This window comes from Frieseomelitta varia, unplaced genomic scaffold (assembly GCF_011392965.1).
Source record: "Frieseomelitta varia isolate USP_RPSP 00005682 unplaced genomic scaffold, Fvar_1.2 scaffold_418, whole genome shotgun sequence".
NCBI lineage: Eukaryota > Metazoa > Arthropoda > Insecta > Hymenoptera > Apidae > Frieseomelitta > Frieseomelitta varia.
Window position 1 is genome coordinate 788898 of NW_025110166.1, and position 21078 is coordinate 809975.

General features: G+C 29.1%; 1 protein-coding gene across 1 annotated transcript; it reads right to left on the reverse strand.

The window, feature by feature from the left end:
* Positions 1-1653: 1653 nt before the first annotated feature.
* LOC122531808 (solute carrier organic anion transporter family member 74D) lies at positions 1654-14448 on the reverse strand. Its single transcript, XM_043660020.1, has 8 exons — positions 14083-14448; positions 12451-13081; positions 11261-11370; positions 7586-8025; positions 5823-6498; positions 3646-4027; positions 2390-2491; positions 1654-1829 (listed from the first exon to the last, which is right to left on the reverse strand). The coding sequence occupies exons 2-8, from the start codon at positions 12779-12781 to the stop codon at positions 1708-1710; spliced, it is 2163 nt and encodes a 720-aa protein (XP_043515955.1). The 5' UTR covers positions 12782-13081; positions 14083-14448; the 3' UTR covers positions 1654-1707.
* Between the last annotated feature and the right edge of the window lie 6630 nt (positions 14449-21078).

The following is a 21078-nucleotide window of genomic DNA, read 5'->3' on the forward strand; positions in this document are numbered from 1 at the left end:
AATTTAGTTTTTAGTAATTGAACCTATCATAATCTTGAAGAATAAATGAATCTTCCTTTTACAACAATTTTTTATAATGCTCTTTTTATTTTTTACTTTTTGCCATTTCATTGAACTTTGAATTGAATATTAGAATTTCTTATATTTTTGTTCTTTAACCTTGATATTCAAAGTTCAATAAAACAGTTCAATAAAAATTGTACAACAAATATTAAAACGCCTATGTTCAAATAAAAATTCAATCCTCAAGATCATAGTAAATTTAATCAGAAAATGATTTTTTTTTTCCTTGATTTTGAAGATATTCATATAATGGAAACAAAAGTATCCTTATCTCTCACCTATTATATGATGTAAAAACATCTTTGGAAGAAACGAACTTAGCTCTTTTTTTAGAGTGAAACCTTTACGCTTTAAAATTAAGTCAGATTGTTGTATAATTTTTTCCCATAAAGTTATAAGAATTTAAAATATCGATAATGTACGAATATTTTTGTCCATCTCTGTATGTAAATTTTCTCGAAGCACCTTTTGTTTAAAATATTTCAACTTTCAATTTTTGCAATTTCGCCCTGTATATTATTCTTTTTTAATTTAAAAAACAAGGAACTACTAAACAGTAACTTTCTGAATAATACATCAATTGTAAATAAAAATTACAGATATAAATAAAATTATTTTATTAAAAGATATATTGTTAAAATTAATATTTTCAAATAATATATTGTTCAAATTAAACTTTCAACATACTAAGTTTCTATTTCAAATTGAAATTGTCTAATTCATTGTTTGTTTCATTGTCATTATATTTTTATCGACATGTTAGTGTCAAAATATTTTTATTAAGTTGTTGTGCAAATAAAAATTCAATGTACTTGAATCTTTTGTTACTACTTTTATTCATTTCCTTTTCCTTTAACGATTTAAAAAATAAATTGACAGATTATTTGTAACCAACCGAAGCTCGATATTAATACGATGTTAATTTCAATAACGCTTCGACGTTCGCATTCGAGTTTATATTACGTAAATTAGTCTGTTTCGAGTAAAAAATAAATGTGTATATAATTATGTTCGAGTAGATTTTCATCTTAATATTATTCGAGAACATGGCAACGCTTCGTCGATTTGAAGAAACATATAGTTTTAAGAAATACATTACGTTATATCGTTCAATCGAAAGTTAAATAACCTCCTTTCATCAATAAATTCAAATTTAATTTAATTTAATAATTTTTAAACTATATTTCATACACGAAAGTACACACATGCTTATGATTAATTGGAAAATCTCATACTGGCGTGAGTCCTTTTTACATTTATATATTCTTACGCAGGAGGGTTTCAGGCTTCTCATAAGTGATGAGAATTATTTATTAATCATGATAGTAAAACAGTGAATAGAGAATAGGGAACAGTGAGACGTGAAATTCATTTTTCTTCTTCAAATGCCGTGCCTCATGAGCGAACTAATCAACAGTAAGTTCTATCTGAGGTACTACGAGCGTTTAAATATCCAAGAAGTTGCTTAAGGTACTTGTAAAGTCTTTATTCGTCGGCTCTCCTTTTTTCTCAACATTTCCATCTGTTTTTTTTTTTTTTTTTTTTTTTTTGGTTTCTTCTTCACCAATGACTTCGCCTTTCGACCTTTAACTTCACCTGTCCTTGGAATGAAGCGATCTGAATTCGATCGTTGGCTGTTCACTTTCAAAGTGTCTCCCCTGGTTCTTCGGCTATGTCTTTCAGCTCAATCTCCTCGTCGAAGATTTTCACGTCTTTCACGAAATACCAAACACCCACGTCGAATAAGGTGCCGATCGTTACGAACGCTGTTGGAAAAAAAAAAAATGATTGTGATGCAAATAAATTTATTTTTAAAAAATTTTATTATTACTTGACTGCAAATCTTTGCTTCAAGATTTCACAATATTATCATATATTCTTGTTATTCTATAAGACATTGAAAACTAATTTAGAAATATTGAAAAAACGACAACTGCAAAACTTATTATAAAAATTATAGAATCTTCGTCATTGTAGGTCAGCCAAGATGTTTTCGTTTAACCCTTTGAGTTAATAAAATAATTTATTTATTCAAATTTCATATTGAATAAATTTATCAAAAGAAATGTGTTTAAAGATGAATGCATTCTTAATTTATTATATGCTCTTCATTTAGTATTAAACATTTAGGCTTTTTAGACTTTTAAATAGTATTGGCAATAGTAAAGTTTATAATATTATTGTATTATAAACTTTAGATTCCTAAGGTTTTTAATCATATGATTCCCAAGTACAGTAAAAGAATTAAAAACGTTATGATAACAAGAACAAATTTAAAAAATTAATCTGAATTCAAATTTTCAAACTAAATTAAATAACAACTTACTGGCTGCGGTAAAGTTTAGTAGATATCTCAATGTTTCTCCGTTATAGAGCCAACAATTTCCTGTACCCGAACATGTTTTCCCCCAAACAAGACAGGTTTTATCTGTAGAAATATTTGTCTAATTTTTAGTTGAACAAATGACAGGCGCACATTAAATAAAAAAAATGATAATTTATAAACGAAATATAGAACTATTGCTTTAAATTGTATGGAATATAATTACTTGGAATTACTTTAAATTGTATGATCAATTTCTTATAAATTGAATATTATTTACAGTAATATAGTGAATTTAAAATTCATTAAATTAGAGTCATAAATTAAATTTGTACAATTCAAGAATAATTTCTGTATTGTAACAATATGTCATGATATAACATTTTATTTATTCGTCTTCATATATTTCATGATTAATAATTAAACATCATTTTTAAATTGCGTTTTTACTATCTTTTTTTTCTAAAGCTTCAGATTATAAAAGAAATTCAATAAATATAATTATTAACCATTGATATTGTAAGAAGTAATCTATGAAATATTCTATAAAATTCAAAATTACTATAGATGAATTATTTTGATTTTTCAGCTTCTTTAAATCAATATAAAATTTACTATTGTAAAATACTATGTTATTATATTTATAATATTACATTAAAAATTGTGAAAAATTTAATATTCTGAAACCAAATGATCTTGAAAATCTAATCACCATTCTTATTTTTGTTACAATTTATATTAAATTCAGTTTGTATATATTTAAATTAAACATAGATTTTCATAAAAACAATATATATATAAAACATCTAATCAATTAAATATTAATTAATGTATGAAATTAAATATATATATTGTATTAATTAAATATAATAATGTATTATAGAATTTTATAAAATTTATATCCGTAAAATATATTAACAAAATAAGGAAACATCTCATATTCCATAGTAGTATAATATACTACCATTATAATAGTATCTATTGATAACAATATTATTTATATTATACTGTAGCATTCTATAATATCGTAATATTATAAAATACCTAACATTATGTTATTACTCCTACTATTATATTACTAGTATATTACTATTATATTACACCAAACTAGTATAGCAATATAGTGTAATATACTCGTATATGTATTACATAATATATATTTAATATAATACAATACTTATATAATAATAGATATTATTACAATATTATGTTTATATTACGAGCACTACTAACATATTAGTTTAAATTAATTCTCTTACCTAAAATAAATCCAAACAAAATAGGAGATGGTATGAATGCAAATAAGCTCATAATAGTTAATCCGAAACCCATAGCCACTGTTTTATCCTTCTCATCAACGCATCTAACGGAAACTAAAAAGTTTGATGCTCTTCCAGTGGCTCCACTGAATTTCAGCAGACAAACCACAGCCAGAAAAACGTAAAATTTGTGCATGCAATCCACGGGACATGCTCCCGGTACTGCGGTACCCAAAGGAACTGAACCATTGGGTTCTGGACTCTCGAACGGATCTTCCGTTGTGTGTATCGAACTGTTGTTCGCGAACAAAAATGGCAAACGTGCGAATTTTGATTTAATACAACTGCACTCCGTGTACGTCTTACTACCATTCGTCTGTATCTAAAAAACATTGTAGAAATATGACAATTATGTACTTATTGTTAGCAAGATTGGTAAATTGTTAAAATTTGAAGTTAAATTGAAGTTAAAATTAGCTAATTATTAAAATTAATTTAAAATATTGAATTATCTCATTCAGATAAAGAAAAGAAATAAGCTATGTCCATCTTTAGTGATTCAACGACATATATCTTATTTTGTTGATAGCAACTCAGATTGCTGAATTATAGAAGAAACATTCCTTATTAAATAATATCGAAAATTTGACATCTTAGAAATTTATTTCATTAATCTAAGAACGAAATAGGAAATGCCTATATTTTTTACATTTTTACTATCTCTAATTGGTATAAGTATGCATTGTATCGAAAATAATAAAACAAGTGAGAGAAGAAAGGATGATCTCAATTATGCAAGTTTAATTGTAGCCATTTTTCATATACAAAATGATTTTCTAATTTTTTCTTAGTCCTCTGACCTATCTTACGTTTTTCGATGAAATAATATTATATCCATCTTATCATTCTCACACTACCATTTTCATATACAATCTATTTTTTTAAATATATCTGTTTTTAATATTAACTTACTTCAGCTTGTTATAAAAAATGATACGACACAAAAGATAAGTATATTTAGAATATTTGTTTCTTTTTACTGGCCTTATAATTTCTGATAATTGAAATTTTACTATCTGGGTATTAATTAAACAGTTCAGTATTCTTTATTTTTATAACAATAGAAATGCATATTTTTCTTTTTCCATTATTTTATAATACCAACTAAAATAATATAACTTCTAGACAAATTAAAATAATATATAACAATTATTTCTTTATGCATCTAGTAAAAACATAAACTTTACTATAGAAACTACTATAATCCATTAAACCGTGCTCTCGATAACTATCTTGTCCCATTTCTTGTTCTCCGCTCTTAATCTTAAATTATATTCACAATTCGAATCTTAAATAAAATCGTAAGAAAGCCAATCGTGATATAATGAAAGCTTTCAATGAGAATGTTAATCCTAGCAGCAATTCAAACCATAAATAGTAATTTATATTAGATTCTTAAAATTTAGAGTTTTTAATTTTACTTTTTTATGTCCTCCGTGAGAGAAGTTAGTAATAAAATTCAATTATATTAAAAATTCCAACACTACGTAGTGTATTTAAATTGTTATACTTTCTAAGGGCCCAATAATACCAATAAAAGAGTTTTTAATTTTACTTTCTTTATTCTGTGTCCTCAGTGAGAGAAGTTAGTAATAAAATTCAATTATATCAAAAATTCCAACACTATGTAGTATATTTAAATTGTTATACTTTCCAAAGGGCCAATAATACCAATAAAAGAGTTTTTAATTTTACTTTTTTTATTCTATGTCCTCAGTAAAAGAAGTTAGTAATAAAATTCAATTATATCAAAAATTCCAACACTATGTAGTATATTTAAATTGTTATACTTTCCAAAGGCTCAATAATACCAATAAAATATTTTTAATTTTACTTTTTTTATTCTATGTCCCCAGTAAAAGAAGTTAGTAATAAAATTCAATTATATCAAAAATTCCAACACTCTGTAGTATATTTAAATTGTTATACTTTCCAAAGGCCCAATAATACCAATAAAAGAATTTTTAATTTTACTTTTCTTATTCCACGTTCTCAGTGAGAGAAGTTAGTAATAAAATTCAATTATATTAAAAATTCCAACACTACGTAGTATATTTAAATTGTTATACTTTCCAAAGGCCCAATAATACCAATAAAAGATCAAATTTATAAAATACCTTTATATTACGACATCCGGCGTGACATCCTGAAATGAACGTCTGACCATGCTCCGAACAGACGGGATTATAAGTAACGTAATCGCAGTGGCATTGTTCATTACACGGTAGCAGAGTCTTCAGGGCGCCGTCTGGTTGAACCGTAATTTGGTTATCGTTAGCGGAACAGCCGAGGAACGCGTAGGAAATCATCCCCACGATCGATATTGCTCCCACCATCACGTTCCACGCGGCCAGATATCTAGCCTTCGGTTTATACTTGGAGATAACTAATCCTGATAGAAGAATTCCAAAGGCGCTGAAGACCAAACCGACTGTTCCGGTAATCAAGGAGGAAACGGAGGCTGACTGTTTGTACTGGGTTTCGATGTACTTCGGCATGAAGATCCAGTACGGCATGTATCCCATGAAATAGAAAACGGTTGCCAAATTATTGCACATTAAAGTGATGTTTGTCAATAGCCTTTTAAACGTCCTCATCATGTCTGAGAAGGATGCGGGCAACTCTGGTTCTTCATCCTCCTTTATGCTGGTTGCCGATTTGTTTCGTTCCAGCGCTAGAGCCTTACGGGCTGCGGCTCGGGGCAACGTTTTAGGGAAAAGCGCGATGATGCTTGCGAAGATGAAAAGAAGGAACGCCAGGATGATCCAACCGAGCCACCAGGCACCTAGCCACCTGTTGGCGTTTTGGGAATGAATAAGTTTGCTTTGTTGAACGAATCTTACGAGTAATGTTGTTCCGAGGGTTGCAATTGATTGAAATTCTAGGAGCTTCAATGGAAAACGAAATATCAATAAAAAAATTTAAAAATATTTAAGAATATTATTATAATGGATATTATCATTATGGGAATTTTATGAAATTGAAGAAGAAAATTTAATTTTTTTAAAGGGATGGAAAATTAATTATTTTCGAAAATGGAAAAATTCGTTGCTAGTCAATCTGCAAGAAATAATTTCTTATTTTCGTTTGGAAACCATCGCAATACTTGTGAAATGACCTAATACTAGGAAATTTAATTATTTAATTACGCACATTGTATTATACATAAAAGAAAAAAAATTATTGTTAAATTTATTTCGTGCGATATTAGTTACTACGTTATTTGCGTAGTATAATTATTTCACACAAATGTTTTGTAATATATAAATGAAATTATTTAAACTACTAGTACTTTATATTGCTATTATATAAAATAAAAGTATTCAAAACCATGATATTTTCCCCATAACAATTAATATTAACGTCATTTAATATAATTGAATTCTTCTATTGCTATTTTGTTTTCTGTGACATACATATAATTCAACTTATAATTATACTGAGTTGCGTATCTTCATAAGCCAGAATTTAACTAAAATTACATCAATACATATATGTATACTAATTAAAATTCAGATTGTTTACTAAATTCAATCGATTATTAAAATATTAACACGACAAATATGTCAATTCTTTTTATCATAATGAATCCATAATAGTAAAATAAATCGAAAATGTAAATGATATATGTAATAGCTCATCATTTTCATCACTTTCGTACCACAACGTGATTTAATTCTTTTATAACAAATCTATATATTTAAAATAAAATTAAATAATTCAACGCGTTTCGAAACAGGTTTCTTTTCTACTATTCTCTCTCAGTGAATTTTGTAACAATGTTATTTTCTATCAGGAAAAAAATCTAAAATGTTTTTAACTACGCGTTCCGAAATTATTTTGAATTCGAAGTTAAATAAGGTATTATAATTTAGCATACCTTGGATCCTGCGTCGTAATCGTTGGCGTCAACGAAGGACTGATGTAGAATTTCAGGGAAAACGAAGCCAGACCATAACCAATAGCCGGTCCCAACATTCTTAAGAAGTATGAAAAACTGATCAAAGCTGGTGTCTTTGATTTTTGTATGTTGTCGTCCATGTAGGATACTCCTAAAGTATAATATAACGAGCCACCGACTCCTGATACCAATTGTGCTATAAACAGCAACACCTGAGGCGCGAAATTTCCATCAGCGTCCTCGCATTCGTTTTCTCGGCTCTCGTTCCCGAAACATAAGAACTTCCGATATTTATCAGGTATCTGACTCGAATTTGCAATTTGTGGTTTCGCCCCATATTCTTTTGTGAGCAGAAGGGCGTCTTCTCCGGGACCGTACAAAAAATGCGGCAACATCGTTAAACAGCAAAAGAGAACCACCTAAAGAACAGAGCAAATAAGTATTTAAGTATTTAAGTATTGTTGCTTCTTTCTCAAATTTGTTTGATTCGTGAATTTTTTTATATCAGTTTGATTAACTAGAACGACGATTGAATTTGTATCAATCTGATTAATTAAAATGATTTTCGAGAGGGATGAAGCGTTACTTAAAAAGTGATTCGTGATTAATACTTTTTTAGAGTACAATATGATTACTCTTGGTAATAAGTGAAATTTAGTTTCCTTTTATATTAATTTCCTAATGTAAACTTATATTTATATAAACTTATACTTGTATTTATATAATATAATATAAACTTATATTTATATTATATTTATATTTATATTTATACAGTACTTTACAACTTAATATTCAAACTATAATAGTATCAGAAAAATTGGGGAAATTAGGAATAGAAAAAGAAATTTATGACACAATAAATATTATTAAATAACCACTTGCACTCGATAGTGTAATGCTAGCATAATTTTTTATAGATTAGCCATTGGAGATGCTTTTCCTTATTTTTGAAAATATTCTTTGTTTTAGAAAACAAATCTATCAATTATAATGACTCTGTAATAATTTAAAATAATTACTTTGTACATATCTATTATAGGTGACAACACTATTAATCATTGCGTAATAAATAACATAAAGTTGATAGATAGCAACATTAAATTGTTTCGTAAACATAGGGTTAAATAACTTTAAATAAACAAAAATTTGTTAACGAATTATTTGATCGTAATGAATGAAACAAAATTATTATGAATTATTATGGTTATAAGTAAAACAGAACATAATATTGAATTTCTTATTTGCAGAAATTTTATATTTTTGAATAGTTAGTCACTGTTACGATTAAAGTCTGTATAGAAAATCGAAAAATAAATAGACAGTATTGAAATAAAAGCAAAAGTATTATTCATTGAAAACTTTGGAAAATATTTATTTATTTTTTTTAAACTTTCTCTAATCAGTTACATGCTAGCTATGAAGAAAGAAAACTGAATTATCTGACACCTCAACCCTTAGTTATTAACACTATAACAGTCTGCGAATTTCTCATGCTTCAATTTTACTTCAGAGATATATTTTGTTTCGTTATTCCTTGCAACATATAAATAAGAAATCATGCGTATCAAAAACGGTTTTCTCTTCAAATTTAAGAAAATTTTTAACTATAGAAAAACATAATTCGTCAATTGCACTATAATTAACTTGTTAATCAATTCGACGAGTTAATTCGTCACTGATATCCCAATACTTTGAATATAACAATTCCTTTCTTTTTAAAAGACGAATTAATTACTAACTTACGGATTTTTGTGGAAATTTATATTTTTGTGAAAATACATTTAAAAATAGAATTTAGGCAGTAAATGTTATAATTTTGAATTTAGATAGTAAATATTATGGACATTATTGGTCATTATTGGTTTAGAAGTGACACAACTTTTAAAAAGAAATGATGCAACGTTCATTATGTTCCATTGCACTGTAACTCTGTAAAAATATCAACAAAAATGTCGACTGATTAAAAAAATTGCTAATAACTGTAAATATGATACCTTTGATTGATGAAGACTCATTGCAAATAAAACATCAAATGTATTGTGTATTTTTATGTATCGTGTACACTACTTTGATAACATGATGATTTTTACATTTTCTGATATTTACATTTGTCTGATTAAATAAAATCAGTCTGGAAAAATGCCATAGTCTTCTTGAAGTTTTTATATTCATGATCGTTAGACATGATTGTCTACAAGTCGTGTTTACCGTTACCGTGACGTTATCTAACGATTGCTCTGACAATAATTCACCGCGTATTCGACTGTCTTATGCGAGATAAACGTTGAGTAATTAATTCGTCGGAAAGGCACAACGAAAGATGTTGATGAAACATTTGAAAATAACTATAAATAATTAGAATATGAATTAATCGGTTTTAACAATTTCATAATTTATGCATAAGAAAAATTGAGAATGATATAAAGTCTATCAATCGTCGAACTTAATGTTATTTAATTACAAAAATTCATCAAAAGAAAAGCACAACTTTTATTAAATTCTATTTTTTATTAAGAAAAATTTAGCTAATAGATCCTACATTTTATCACGATAGAAAATAAAAATTAATGAGAAATTATTCAAAGGATATTGTTGATTGTTAGAAAATTTCAAGAAATATATAAAAAATATATACTGTGTATTATATGTTATTAGATTAGAAAACAAAATTTCAATAAATAGCCTGTTGTTTAAAAAATTGATATTTCAAGGGATAAACGAACCTTATTAAATGTATTATATAATATTATATTAAAAGAAAATTGTAACAAATAATTTGGGGCATTAATTTTCATATGTATTTACATACACTTTACCATATATCATATGTATATTAAAAAATGACGTTTCGACAAATAATTTATTAACTATTTAAAGGATATTGATTCAATTAATTCTCGAGCTAATCTCTACATTTCCACATTATCCTCTTTCATCTACGAAATAACTATATATGTTCAAATATTCCTATTCATAAATAGTTTACAAGTGAATATAAAAAGAAATAGGTCACGATATAAAAAAGAAAAGAACAGCATATAATCTCCAAGCAACAAATTGATTCAATCAAAATTCTATCAATTATCCAAACATCAAAGTTTCTACGACATTCAACGTAGAAACGTTATATTTTCTAATTTTGTAAATGTTAACTGTACATGATACAATCAAACAGAGTCCTGAATGCTGTAAACAAACATGGTGCAAACTAGTCTCCAATTAAACGCAAATAATTTGAACGTAATTATTGGAAATATGTGACGCGAGATGGTTCACGCATACCAGCAGCGTCTTTTCACTGCCCAATGAATGGAGTGTTTAGCTAAGCGCACTGTGGCGAGAGTACGATGGGAAGAGGCGTGAATGAGCGTAGAGCTACGATTTCAACGCTTCCTAATTTAATTAAGAACTGGCCAACCGGTGGATTGTGACGTCTCCTAGTGCATTCTTCGGGGATGTGTGTCGACAGCTGATAGTTTTCTCTGCATTCTTCGGTCTCCACAAAAGAGAGAGAGAGAGAGATAAAGGAGCCGAAGAAAAGAGAGAAAAAAGGAGCAAAAAAGAGACAGAAAGAGGCCAAGTACACATTTATACAAATAACTCAGGATATTGTCGAATGACTATAAACGAGCAAGTTATTACGTTGAAACTCACGGTATAAATCCCGAATGCGATCCATCGAGGCCTGTGACCCCTTCCTGCGTAATAAGACAGGACCACCGATACAAACAGTTGCGAGATATCGTTACCTACAGAGATAAGACCTAGAAAGAAAGAAAAAAAAAAAATGCATGTTTAACGTTCTCGATCGATAGAAATAATTAAACAGCCCTGGCTTTTATTGATTCATGATATAAAGTACAAACGCTTCGGTGCATACTTCTATATTCGTTTAATAACCTCTCACAAGTGATGAATCACTCTCTATCGTTCGTTTATCGATCAACAAAGAGGAATCGTTTTGATACTTTATATTGTGATACGTACCAAATATTGTGAATGTATAATTATCATTATTTGATTATTTAACCTAGAGATTTTACAATGTAAAGGTTTCAAAAACTGGATTAATAAAATTCGGGACATCTATCTTTTATATCTAATACACTATTGTAATGTCTGAAAATATATAGGTAATTAGCTTTTAAATAAAATAAGATGATTTATTGTAAGATTTCACATCTTAATCAAATTCAGTATTTTTTTTATCTTTTCGTCGGAAACTAACAATTTGCATCAATACGTTTGATATTAAAGCGACATAAATTAGTTTGTTTTCCATCGTTGTGTATACAGAGCATCAGACTAAATTAAAAACCTCCGAATTAAATTTTTAATGTCTCATCTTAATTGTAAAGCGGGCTCAAGATGATATATGTTGTTAGTACATAAAATTACCTAAAAAAAAAAAAATGATTTTTAATCTTTTTAATCTAAATAATATCATAGGCAACTACAATAATATAGTGCTATTAAATGCTAATACTTTATATTATTTAATTTTACCTTGTGTATTACGTTCACCATAATCGAGAGTCAATCAAAATTCAATTAAATTAAGAATGACAAATAAAACGAAATAATCCAAATCCTAAATTATTACAACGACACTGACTAGCTGACACATGCTATCTACCTGGATCTAAACATTTCGTTACGCAGATTGTAGGTCAAGCTAATTTCACGCCTAAATTCGATTAGAACATTTACACGCTTGCATGCATTCTACGTTCTACAATCGTTCAATTAACAGTCTATAGTAGCGCGTATGCACGACGAATGGAAGATTGTGCAACATCGTGAAGCACAATCTCGCGTTGCACGCCGTCTGCTTCAAAACTCACCTGTCGTCTTCGATGGTATCTTGAACCTTTTCTCGATAGTCGTAATGGTGCCGTTGAAATACGCGTAACTCGCCGAAAATATACATCCAAGCACACCGTAGAGGAACACATAAGCCTTTTTATTGGCGAATCTTTGCAACGTCGGGCTCCGTATGCACCAGATGCCGCAGGATGTTTCGTCGGTGATCGGTAAATCTTTGAAGACGTCCTCGAGGCCCCTGGAGCTCGGAGTGGTGGGCGTCGTTGGGGTGGTCGGCGGCGTGGACGGCACTCTCAACAGCTTCAGGCTCTCCGGCCCGTTCTTCTCATGGTTGCTCGTGTTATTTTTCATATTGGTGGACGGGCGCGTTGATACACCTAGCAAACAACGCCACTTTGCAGCTTCGAGATCGCTCTGACCTCAATCGCTGAACGCACGTTTTCGATCGACGTCCGCTGTCCTCGCGGCCCTTGGCATCGCTTTTCTTCCTTCGACACCCTCCTCGCCGCTCCTCGTTCGGCTCGCTCGGCTTTTACTTGACTTTTGCCACGGTCACGTGTTCTCCATGTTTCAATATCGCGCGGTGGAAGTTGATCGTGGCGTCCGATCCGATTTTACCACGCAATGTCGTGATCCGTTGTCGACCTTTACCTGAAGATACACACGATCTGATTAGAAATCAGCACCGGCTTTCATTCGCACGGAAAACATTTATTGTTACACACGGGGACCATAAGAAGAAATGACATCGCGCCGGTTCGATGTTACATGTTACATTGACGTTTTGTGAAACATCGTGAAGTTTGGATAAGCGATAATAGAAGCAAATGGCTGACGAATGCTGATATTCGGGATTATGGAAATATGCACGAAGGATTAAAGTCTGAAATATTATGGACATAATTGAACATGTTAAATGTTATTTAAAAAAGTAACTTGTCATTTGTTTAATAATAAAATAACTATTTAGACTCGTGTATAGAGAATATTCGAATGTAATTGATAAAAATTGAGAATATTTGAATGTAATTGATAAATCTGTTAAATAACTTCTCGAACGTGTGTTTATTTTTGATAATAAAACAATTATTTGGAATCGTATATGCCTTATATAACTCGAAGAATATTTGTTTTAATTTAGACGCGATTAATAAAAATTGAGCTTATTAAATAATAAAAGTAACTTCTCGAACGTGTATTTATTCTTCATAGTAAAATAATTATTTTGTAAAAGTAATTTCACACTGTCCTTACAATAGAATATCTTTTAATATTCAGTATGTGAATAATAAAAATTTCTAAATTGCGTCTGTCTTTTACAATACCACCGCCAATATGTAAAATATTTAATTTTTCTAGTTTTGAAATAAATATAATACTTATTCTAAAACTTGTCGATGAAAATGCACATCTTCTTTTCATAATCATATCTGTCATTTGAAAAAAATTAATAACATTGCGAGGCTTGATTGCTTTCAACATTTCAGAAACAAATAAATACACAAATAAATACCTTCGACCGAAATGAACGAAAGAAACAATTAAGAACGTGCCGAAAGAACTACATAACTACAAACTTGACAATTACTCGACAATTACTAATTAATCCAAGGGAATAAATAAAAGCGATCACAAAATTCACTCACACCTACCGTCAAGTAAAGAATTGATTTCTATATCGAAGCGAAAACGAACGATGACAACCGCTGGACCAATTAAGTGAAACCAGCCACCGAAAGTGGAGGTCGAAAATTCGAATCCTACTGTGGCGTTTTTCACGGTTCTGGCCAAGAAGAGAAAAAGAAAAAAAAAAAGAAGAAGAAAAGAAAAATTCGTAATGTTATGTCCGAAAACGAACGATATTCTTGGCCAACTGAAATCGTCTTCCAAGAGCGACACAGATGAAACCCGTGTACGGAATCTCCTGCGGATCCCCACTTTCGATCCCGAGGAACCGATCGGACGACAGAGGATCACGACGCGGAGAACTGTGATGCATCTATGGTTCTTCGGTTCGCGTTGCTGTTATCAAGCGAGGGCACGTTTTCTACCTCTCTTGCAATCACTTCGTGTCTCCTTCCCCTCTAATTCCCGTGCTCTGTCTAACTCTATCTTCTGCTCCTTTTCTCTCTCTCTCTCTGTTTCTCTCTCTCTCTCTCTCTGTTTCTCTCTCTCTCTCTCTCTGTTTCTCTTTCTCTCTGTCGCGCGTACACGACTTCTCTTTCTTCGTCTATTTGTATTCCTCTCCGTTGCTCAAACATCCAGAAGAATTTACTTGTACCCGACTCCATTCTGTAAGGTCTACTTTTGATAATCTGTATTTGCGGAGACGTATCAACCTTACAAGAATAAGGTAAGCTACTTGAAGTTTGATTCGATGTACGCGGAACAGTCACGGTGTAGTATGAATAGGCTGGGAGAAAAGTTTGTAATAATTATACTGTGGATGTCTATGCATTTGTAGGAAATTGAAAATTGCAGAAAACGCATATGTTCAAAGTATAGAACTAGTTATACAATAATATGCAATTAATATCTGCTTTGATGACTCTTGATTAACTTCGGGAACCTATAGTGTCACGATTGTAATGTGCAATGGTTTTTGTATCTAATGGTACTTGTTGTAATGTGTATGAATGGATGAAATTAATTGCACTACCATTTGAATTCCATTTTCTTAATTAATTTAAAAAAATATATATACATCCGAGTGCCAACGAATAATATTAATTTCTGCTTTGATTTTATTTTCTTAATTAACTTTAGGAACATGTAAAATCGAACGATCATAATTTATTTGTTTATTGAAACGATTTTTTTAGAAACTCGTGTGTCTCTCTCCTTTTGTGAATCGTCATTGACGAATGTGAAATATATTTACTCGGTTCACCTGTATTAACGAGTAAATTTCTTAGACACAACGTTTTACTATCATTTATTAAGATTGCAATTTCTCTGCTGAAAGATTTTTAAAAATATTTTATTAAACAACATATTACTCATATACATATTGCTTTCTTATAGGTACCAATATCAAGTATTAAAGTATTAAAAAAAATATCAAAAGACGTTATAAGTACGAAAGGAAGCTATAAACACATTTTTTATAAAAATCATTGAAATACTTCAATCTACCAAAAAAAAAAAACTACTTACGATAATACAATAATAAGATAGCAACAAACGAAGAGACGATAGATGGTATAAAACACAACGAACACTACAACATGATAGTGAACGCTGATGGAAAAAAGGATTGAATAATTACAATAAACAAATCAATCGATAAAGAGAAATACCAACATCAACTCTTGCATGGACGTCTATTGACAATTACGATAATACAAAGGCACATTAAGCGAAATTGACTTCAATTATTTCATAAATATCGCCATCGAAAATGACAGATCATGCTGTTATTCGTGAATGCTCCTTTAATGTGTAATTCTTTGCAATTGAAGGATATTCCCCAACTAGGACTGGGTCGAAACATGCAGATCTCAGCAAGATAGACGAGGTCTCGGCTTTCGGTATGGTGTCTATGTTCGTTTCTAGTCAACCTCCGGGAGCAGAGGCTCACATTGTGAACCCATTATGATTTAATAGAGCCGACGTGATGTACACACACGCGCACACTACGCGACTGGTAAACTCTTCCGTCTATTCCCGCGCATTGCTAATGGCACACACCAAACAGCTATACCGCTAATAGCTAGTGGTTAATTGCTGAAATTTAATTTTCCATCGAAGAATCGCTCGGCCTGCGACCGTATCGTCATAGTTTGTTTCGACCTCGGTATATTATACATTTTTTTTTTTTTTTTTTGCGTTTCGTATGAAAACGCGTGTATTATACTGTATAATAATCGTAATCGTACAACGAGAACAAAACACAAAGGAATACAATTATGTCTTTTTATAAACACAACTAAAGAAACAGTTTAATTAAAGAAATTAAAGAAATTAAAGAAATAGAAGTTTGGGCAGAAATTTTACATACTTTTACATACTTGATGTTATATAATATAATAATAAGTACATAATAAGCATTAGAGTTTGCATATTTTGTATAGCTCTGTTACACATCATGTAGCATTTCCACACTTTTAAATTTCACATAAATACAAAAATCCGCAATCTCTACAAATTCATTGTACTTAAAACCATTGCATTATGTTCTGTACTTGAAGTTACTGCTGGATCGTGAATCTTTGTGCAATTTCACAATATTTTTTTATATAAGCACAACGAAAGAGATGGAGCCTAAGCAGAAATTTAAGGTTTGCATATTTTGCACATGCATAAAAATCTTCAATCAAATTCATTGCATCTAAAACCATTACATGTATTCACATATTAGTTCTTACTAGTTTGTGGATCATCATGCAGTTTCATATTAAGGAATATGAATCTAAGCAGAAAATTTACTTTAACTACTAAATATTATACTAAATATTAGAAATTTCTCATAAATGCGTCTATAATCTAAAAGTATCTCCACATTTTCATGGATACGATTAAAGGATTAAAGAAATAAAACCTGAGCAGAAATTTCTTCTCATTATAAAGTATACAACAAATTTTTAAATTATAATAACTTCAATTTTTGATATTGAATTTTAATATTGGATCATTTTGTATTTTCACATCACTGAAAATTAAAAATTCAAGTTGAATTATGGCCAATTTCACAAAGAAAGATCCAAAGTGTTTCCAAAGTGTTAAATAACGATGAAATTTCGCAATGTTGATTTAAAACTCTCTTTCCTCGAAACTGATAACTCGTGTATATCGTATTTATCGTTGTTTTGTTAAATTTAGAAACAGTTGTTTGACACAGGCAATATCGAGATTACTTTCTAACACTTTTCCAATAATTATTCTTCTTAATAAATCGTCACTTTCACAATCGTGCCTTTTATTCGAATATTTTTACATGTTCTTCTGTATCGTAACATTTCTTGAAACGTACGAAATTGTACTCAAATTTGAGTCTAACTTATTCCCTATTTTCCTATTTTTGATTTCGTTACTTAATTTAAAGAGAATTCAGTAAATAGAGAATAAAATAGGAGATACGTTTATTGGTTAACGATCTTCTTTTTCTGTTTAATAAGTGATCAACAGTGTTTAACTTAAACAGTTTCGGTAACCTTGAGCAAGAAATATGGAAGGTATTGCGAAACCGATTAAAATCTTGTTATCACGGCTACGAAGATAATTAAACAATATTACCAACCGAGTTCGAATTCTGAATGCACGTGTCATTGCTTACAGTAACGTATAATACACGATACACACATATTCCTGAGTCATGGCTATCTTTTCGCACTAACGAGGAAACTGACAAATACGGAAATGCGTATAACAAAAAGAACGATTAACAAAAAATTTCGAACACTTTTACTTATTTATTAATCCTGTGTAATTAAAAAATTTATTAACTACTAGACGTAGAAATTAATTCGGCGCCTTTTCTGGAGAAATTTGTCATTTGTCCTTTTTTCATTTCCCTTTGCAATAATTCTTATAGAAAATAATTGTTTTAGTAGGTCATTTATTATTCTAGAACAAGTTCTTCTTATATCTGAGAAAAGTTACGATTTAATAATTGTTCAAACTCTTTCAAATATATAAATTAAAATCAATTAAACTCTTTAATTGAAAATCAAATAAAACATATTATTCCTTTTAATAATCTGCATCGTGCTTTGTAAATATTATTTGTACTTTAAAATTCGATACAAAGGCGATACTTACTCTTGTAGTTGTAGCTAGTTACTCCAATTTAAAATCTAAGGCATGATGATTATAAATAAATAACATTATTACTATATGTTGGCACATGTATTATTATAAAAAATACTAATAAACTATAAATAAGTTATTTGATATATTTGTAATAATAGTCTGTTGACGAAACTATTTTCAAAATATGAATATATAAATATATAACTTGCGAGATACACGATGATAGAGGTATATTATTAGTAATAACGGTATCATGTCAATGTCATTCAAACATGAAGAAACGTACAAGTCATGAAAGAGTTATTAGCGAATTTCGGCATGACTTGTAGGAAATATCCTTCTTCTGACGTACGTACGTTTGTTTGCAAACATATGTCAGACATTTTGTTTGTTGGCAAAAATTTACATCTACGATAAGGAGGTAATAAATTAGTACACGATGTCATCTTGTCACTAAACGAACGAAACGTTTTGATCTCATGTTTCCCTTCTATTCCACTAATTGAATCTTGTACAAAGCTAACGATTTAATAGAGCACCAAAATTCTTGAAACAAAAGCTTATAATGACTATGAAAAATATTTGTGCCTTTTTCTATATGATATACTTTTTTTTTTATTAATACCATACTATATTTACTAATATTATAGTATCAAATTTTTATATTCGTACGAAAATACTACTAAATAATACTACTGCTACTATTAAATAATATAGAAGTAATAAATTATATGTATCTAATATATGTGTACTATATGGAAATAATTTATGTATCTAATATATGTGTACTATATGGAAATAATTTATTGACAGATTAAAGATTTTTATGCAAATTCATATTTTTGAAAACATGAGTAAAAAAGATAATGCCTGAAAAATTATTTTATTTATCAGCAAATATTATAGAAAGTGTCATGCTTGGAATATTTTACATATCTCTTTCAAATTACGTGCAATTTTAAATTTTTGTCTTAAATTTTTCATAAATACATGAAAATTCAGTCTATTAATTAGCAAATGCTGTGACAAATACATATAATACATAAATAATTCAGTATACTATATATATAATTATATGTACAATTAATATATATATAATGTATGTAAAAAAATGTAAATATAAAATATGTAATTACCACTGATATATATATATATATATATATACATACGCATATATAATAACAATGTAAACATCGATGTGTAAATAATTTTTATATTTACTTTACTAACTTCAACGACCAGTAGTAATTACATTTTTTTTTTAATGTTTCAATATTTACCCATAAAAACATTTATAAATAATTTCTAACAAGCATCGAAATATAAATAAAACTTAAATTTATTTAATTTTTCTTTGCTAATTAGACCTGATATTTAGCAAATATCAAACATTTTTTCAAATTCACATTGACTAGTTATAAAATTCATTTAACATGCTCTTTGGCGAGCAAAATAATTAAAAATCCATATTGATATACGAATCAATATATCATACACGGTACGATTCACTTGTCGAATTTTACACAATTTTTGCAAAAGTTGACTGTTGATTCCTCTTGCCAAACTGCCGCTCAGTTTCACAAAGAAAATAATCGTCTGATACACGTGTAGAACTTTTAATTGCGACTATCTCTCTGGCACCGTGTTTGAGAAAAGTAAACGGTCGTAAAGGCACAATTCATTCTTCAAATCCAACACATTGACAAATCTTTTAGGATTTTCCAAAATAAAGTAATTGACGTAATTTAAGATAAAATTTCGAATACAGAACTCTTTCTTCATTACAAATAGATCTTACAAATTTTTATTATATGTAATCTATTTCAACAAAATTTTGAAATCACCATCTCTCCCCCTCCCCTTCTCCTCTCCCTCTCTTTCTTTCTGTCTGCATTTTAAATACAAAATCTTTTTCCTTTTAAACATATGAAAAACGAAAGAAAATAAAAAACAGATCTTACGTCTGTGTGTAGATACAGTAGATACTGTATTACAGTCTATTTTAATAAGGTTCTGATATTTCTTTTCTTTCTCTCTCTACATTTTTTAAATACAAAACCTCTTTCCTTTTAAACATATAATGAACGAAATGAATTTTATAAATTTATAAACAATGGCTCACGAAAGTATTTGTACACTTATAGATACTTTCTATAAACATATTACATAAAATATTTTGAAATTTCTTTAAATACTGTAATGGCGTACAATTATTATTGTTATTATTTGACTGCACTACTTTTATGCAAATTAAAGAATTGAGATTTAAATAGAAATTTGTTTCATACATTAAAAATTGTAATACGTATTCTAGCTTAGATGTTTTACATATTTTTGCATGTTACATCTTCTCAGGTGTATGCATACCTGCATCTTTGAGTACTCTATAATTGCATAAAAATCAGCACTCTAATTATAATTATATCGGTAAAATTTGAAACGAATGTGAAGACATACAATATTACAAATATTTGTTCCAAGCGTACACTTCGCAAAGATTGCAAAAAAATCATAATTTTATCAATTATTTATTATATTAGTAAGGATATCTTTTAACCATAATTATGCATTCAAGATCACTATGTTGTACGTTATCTTTTTATTAAGTATATTTATTATAATTTATTGCATTTATTTATTACAAATGTATACTTTGCACAGATCACAAAAGAATTTTAACAATTAATTATTTGATATGTTAATAACTCTAATATTTAATAAAAATTAATTATATGTGTAAGATCATCATTCGTGTTGATAATTTGATAACTACCATAGATATTTCCAGATTAGTTTCAAATTTTCTGATTTTACAATAATTGTGTCCCGTTACAATATTGATGAGATTTTAAAAATTGTAAATAATAATGTACAAAATTTTTTGTGACAAGCACTCA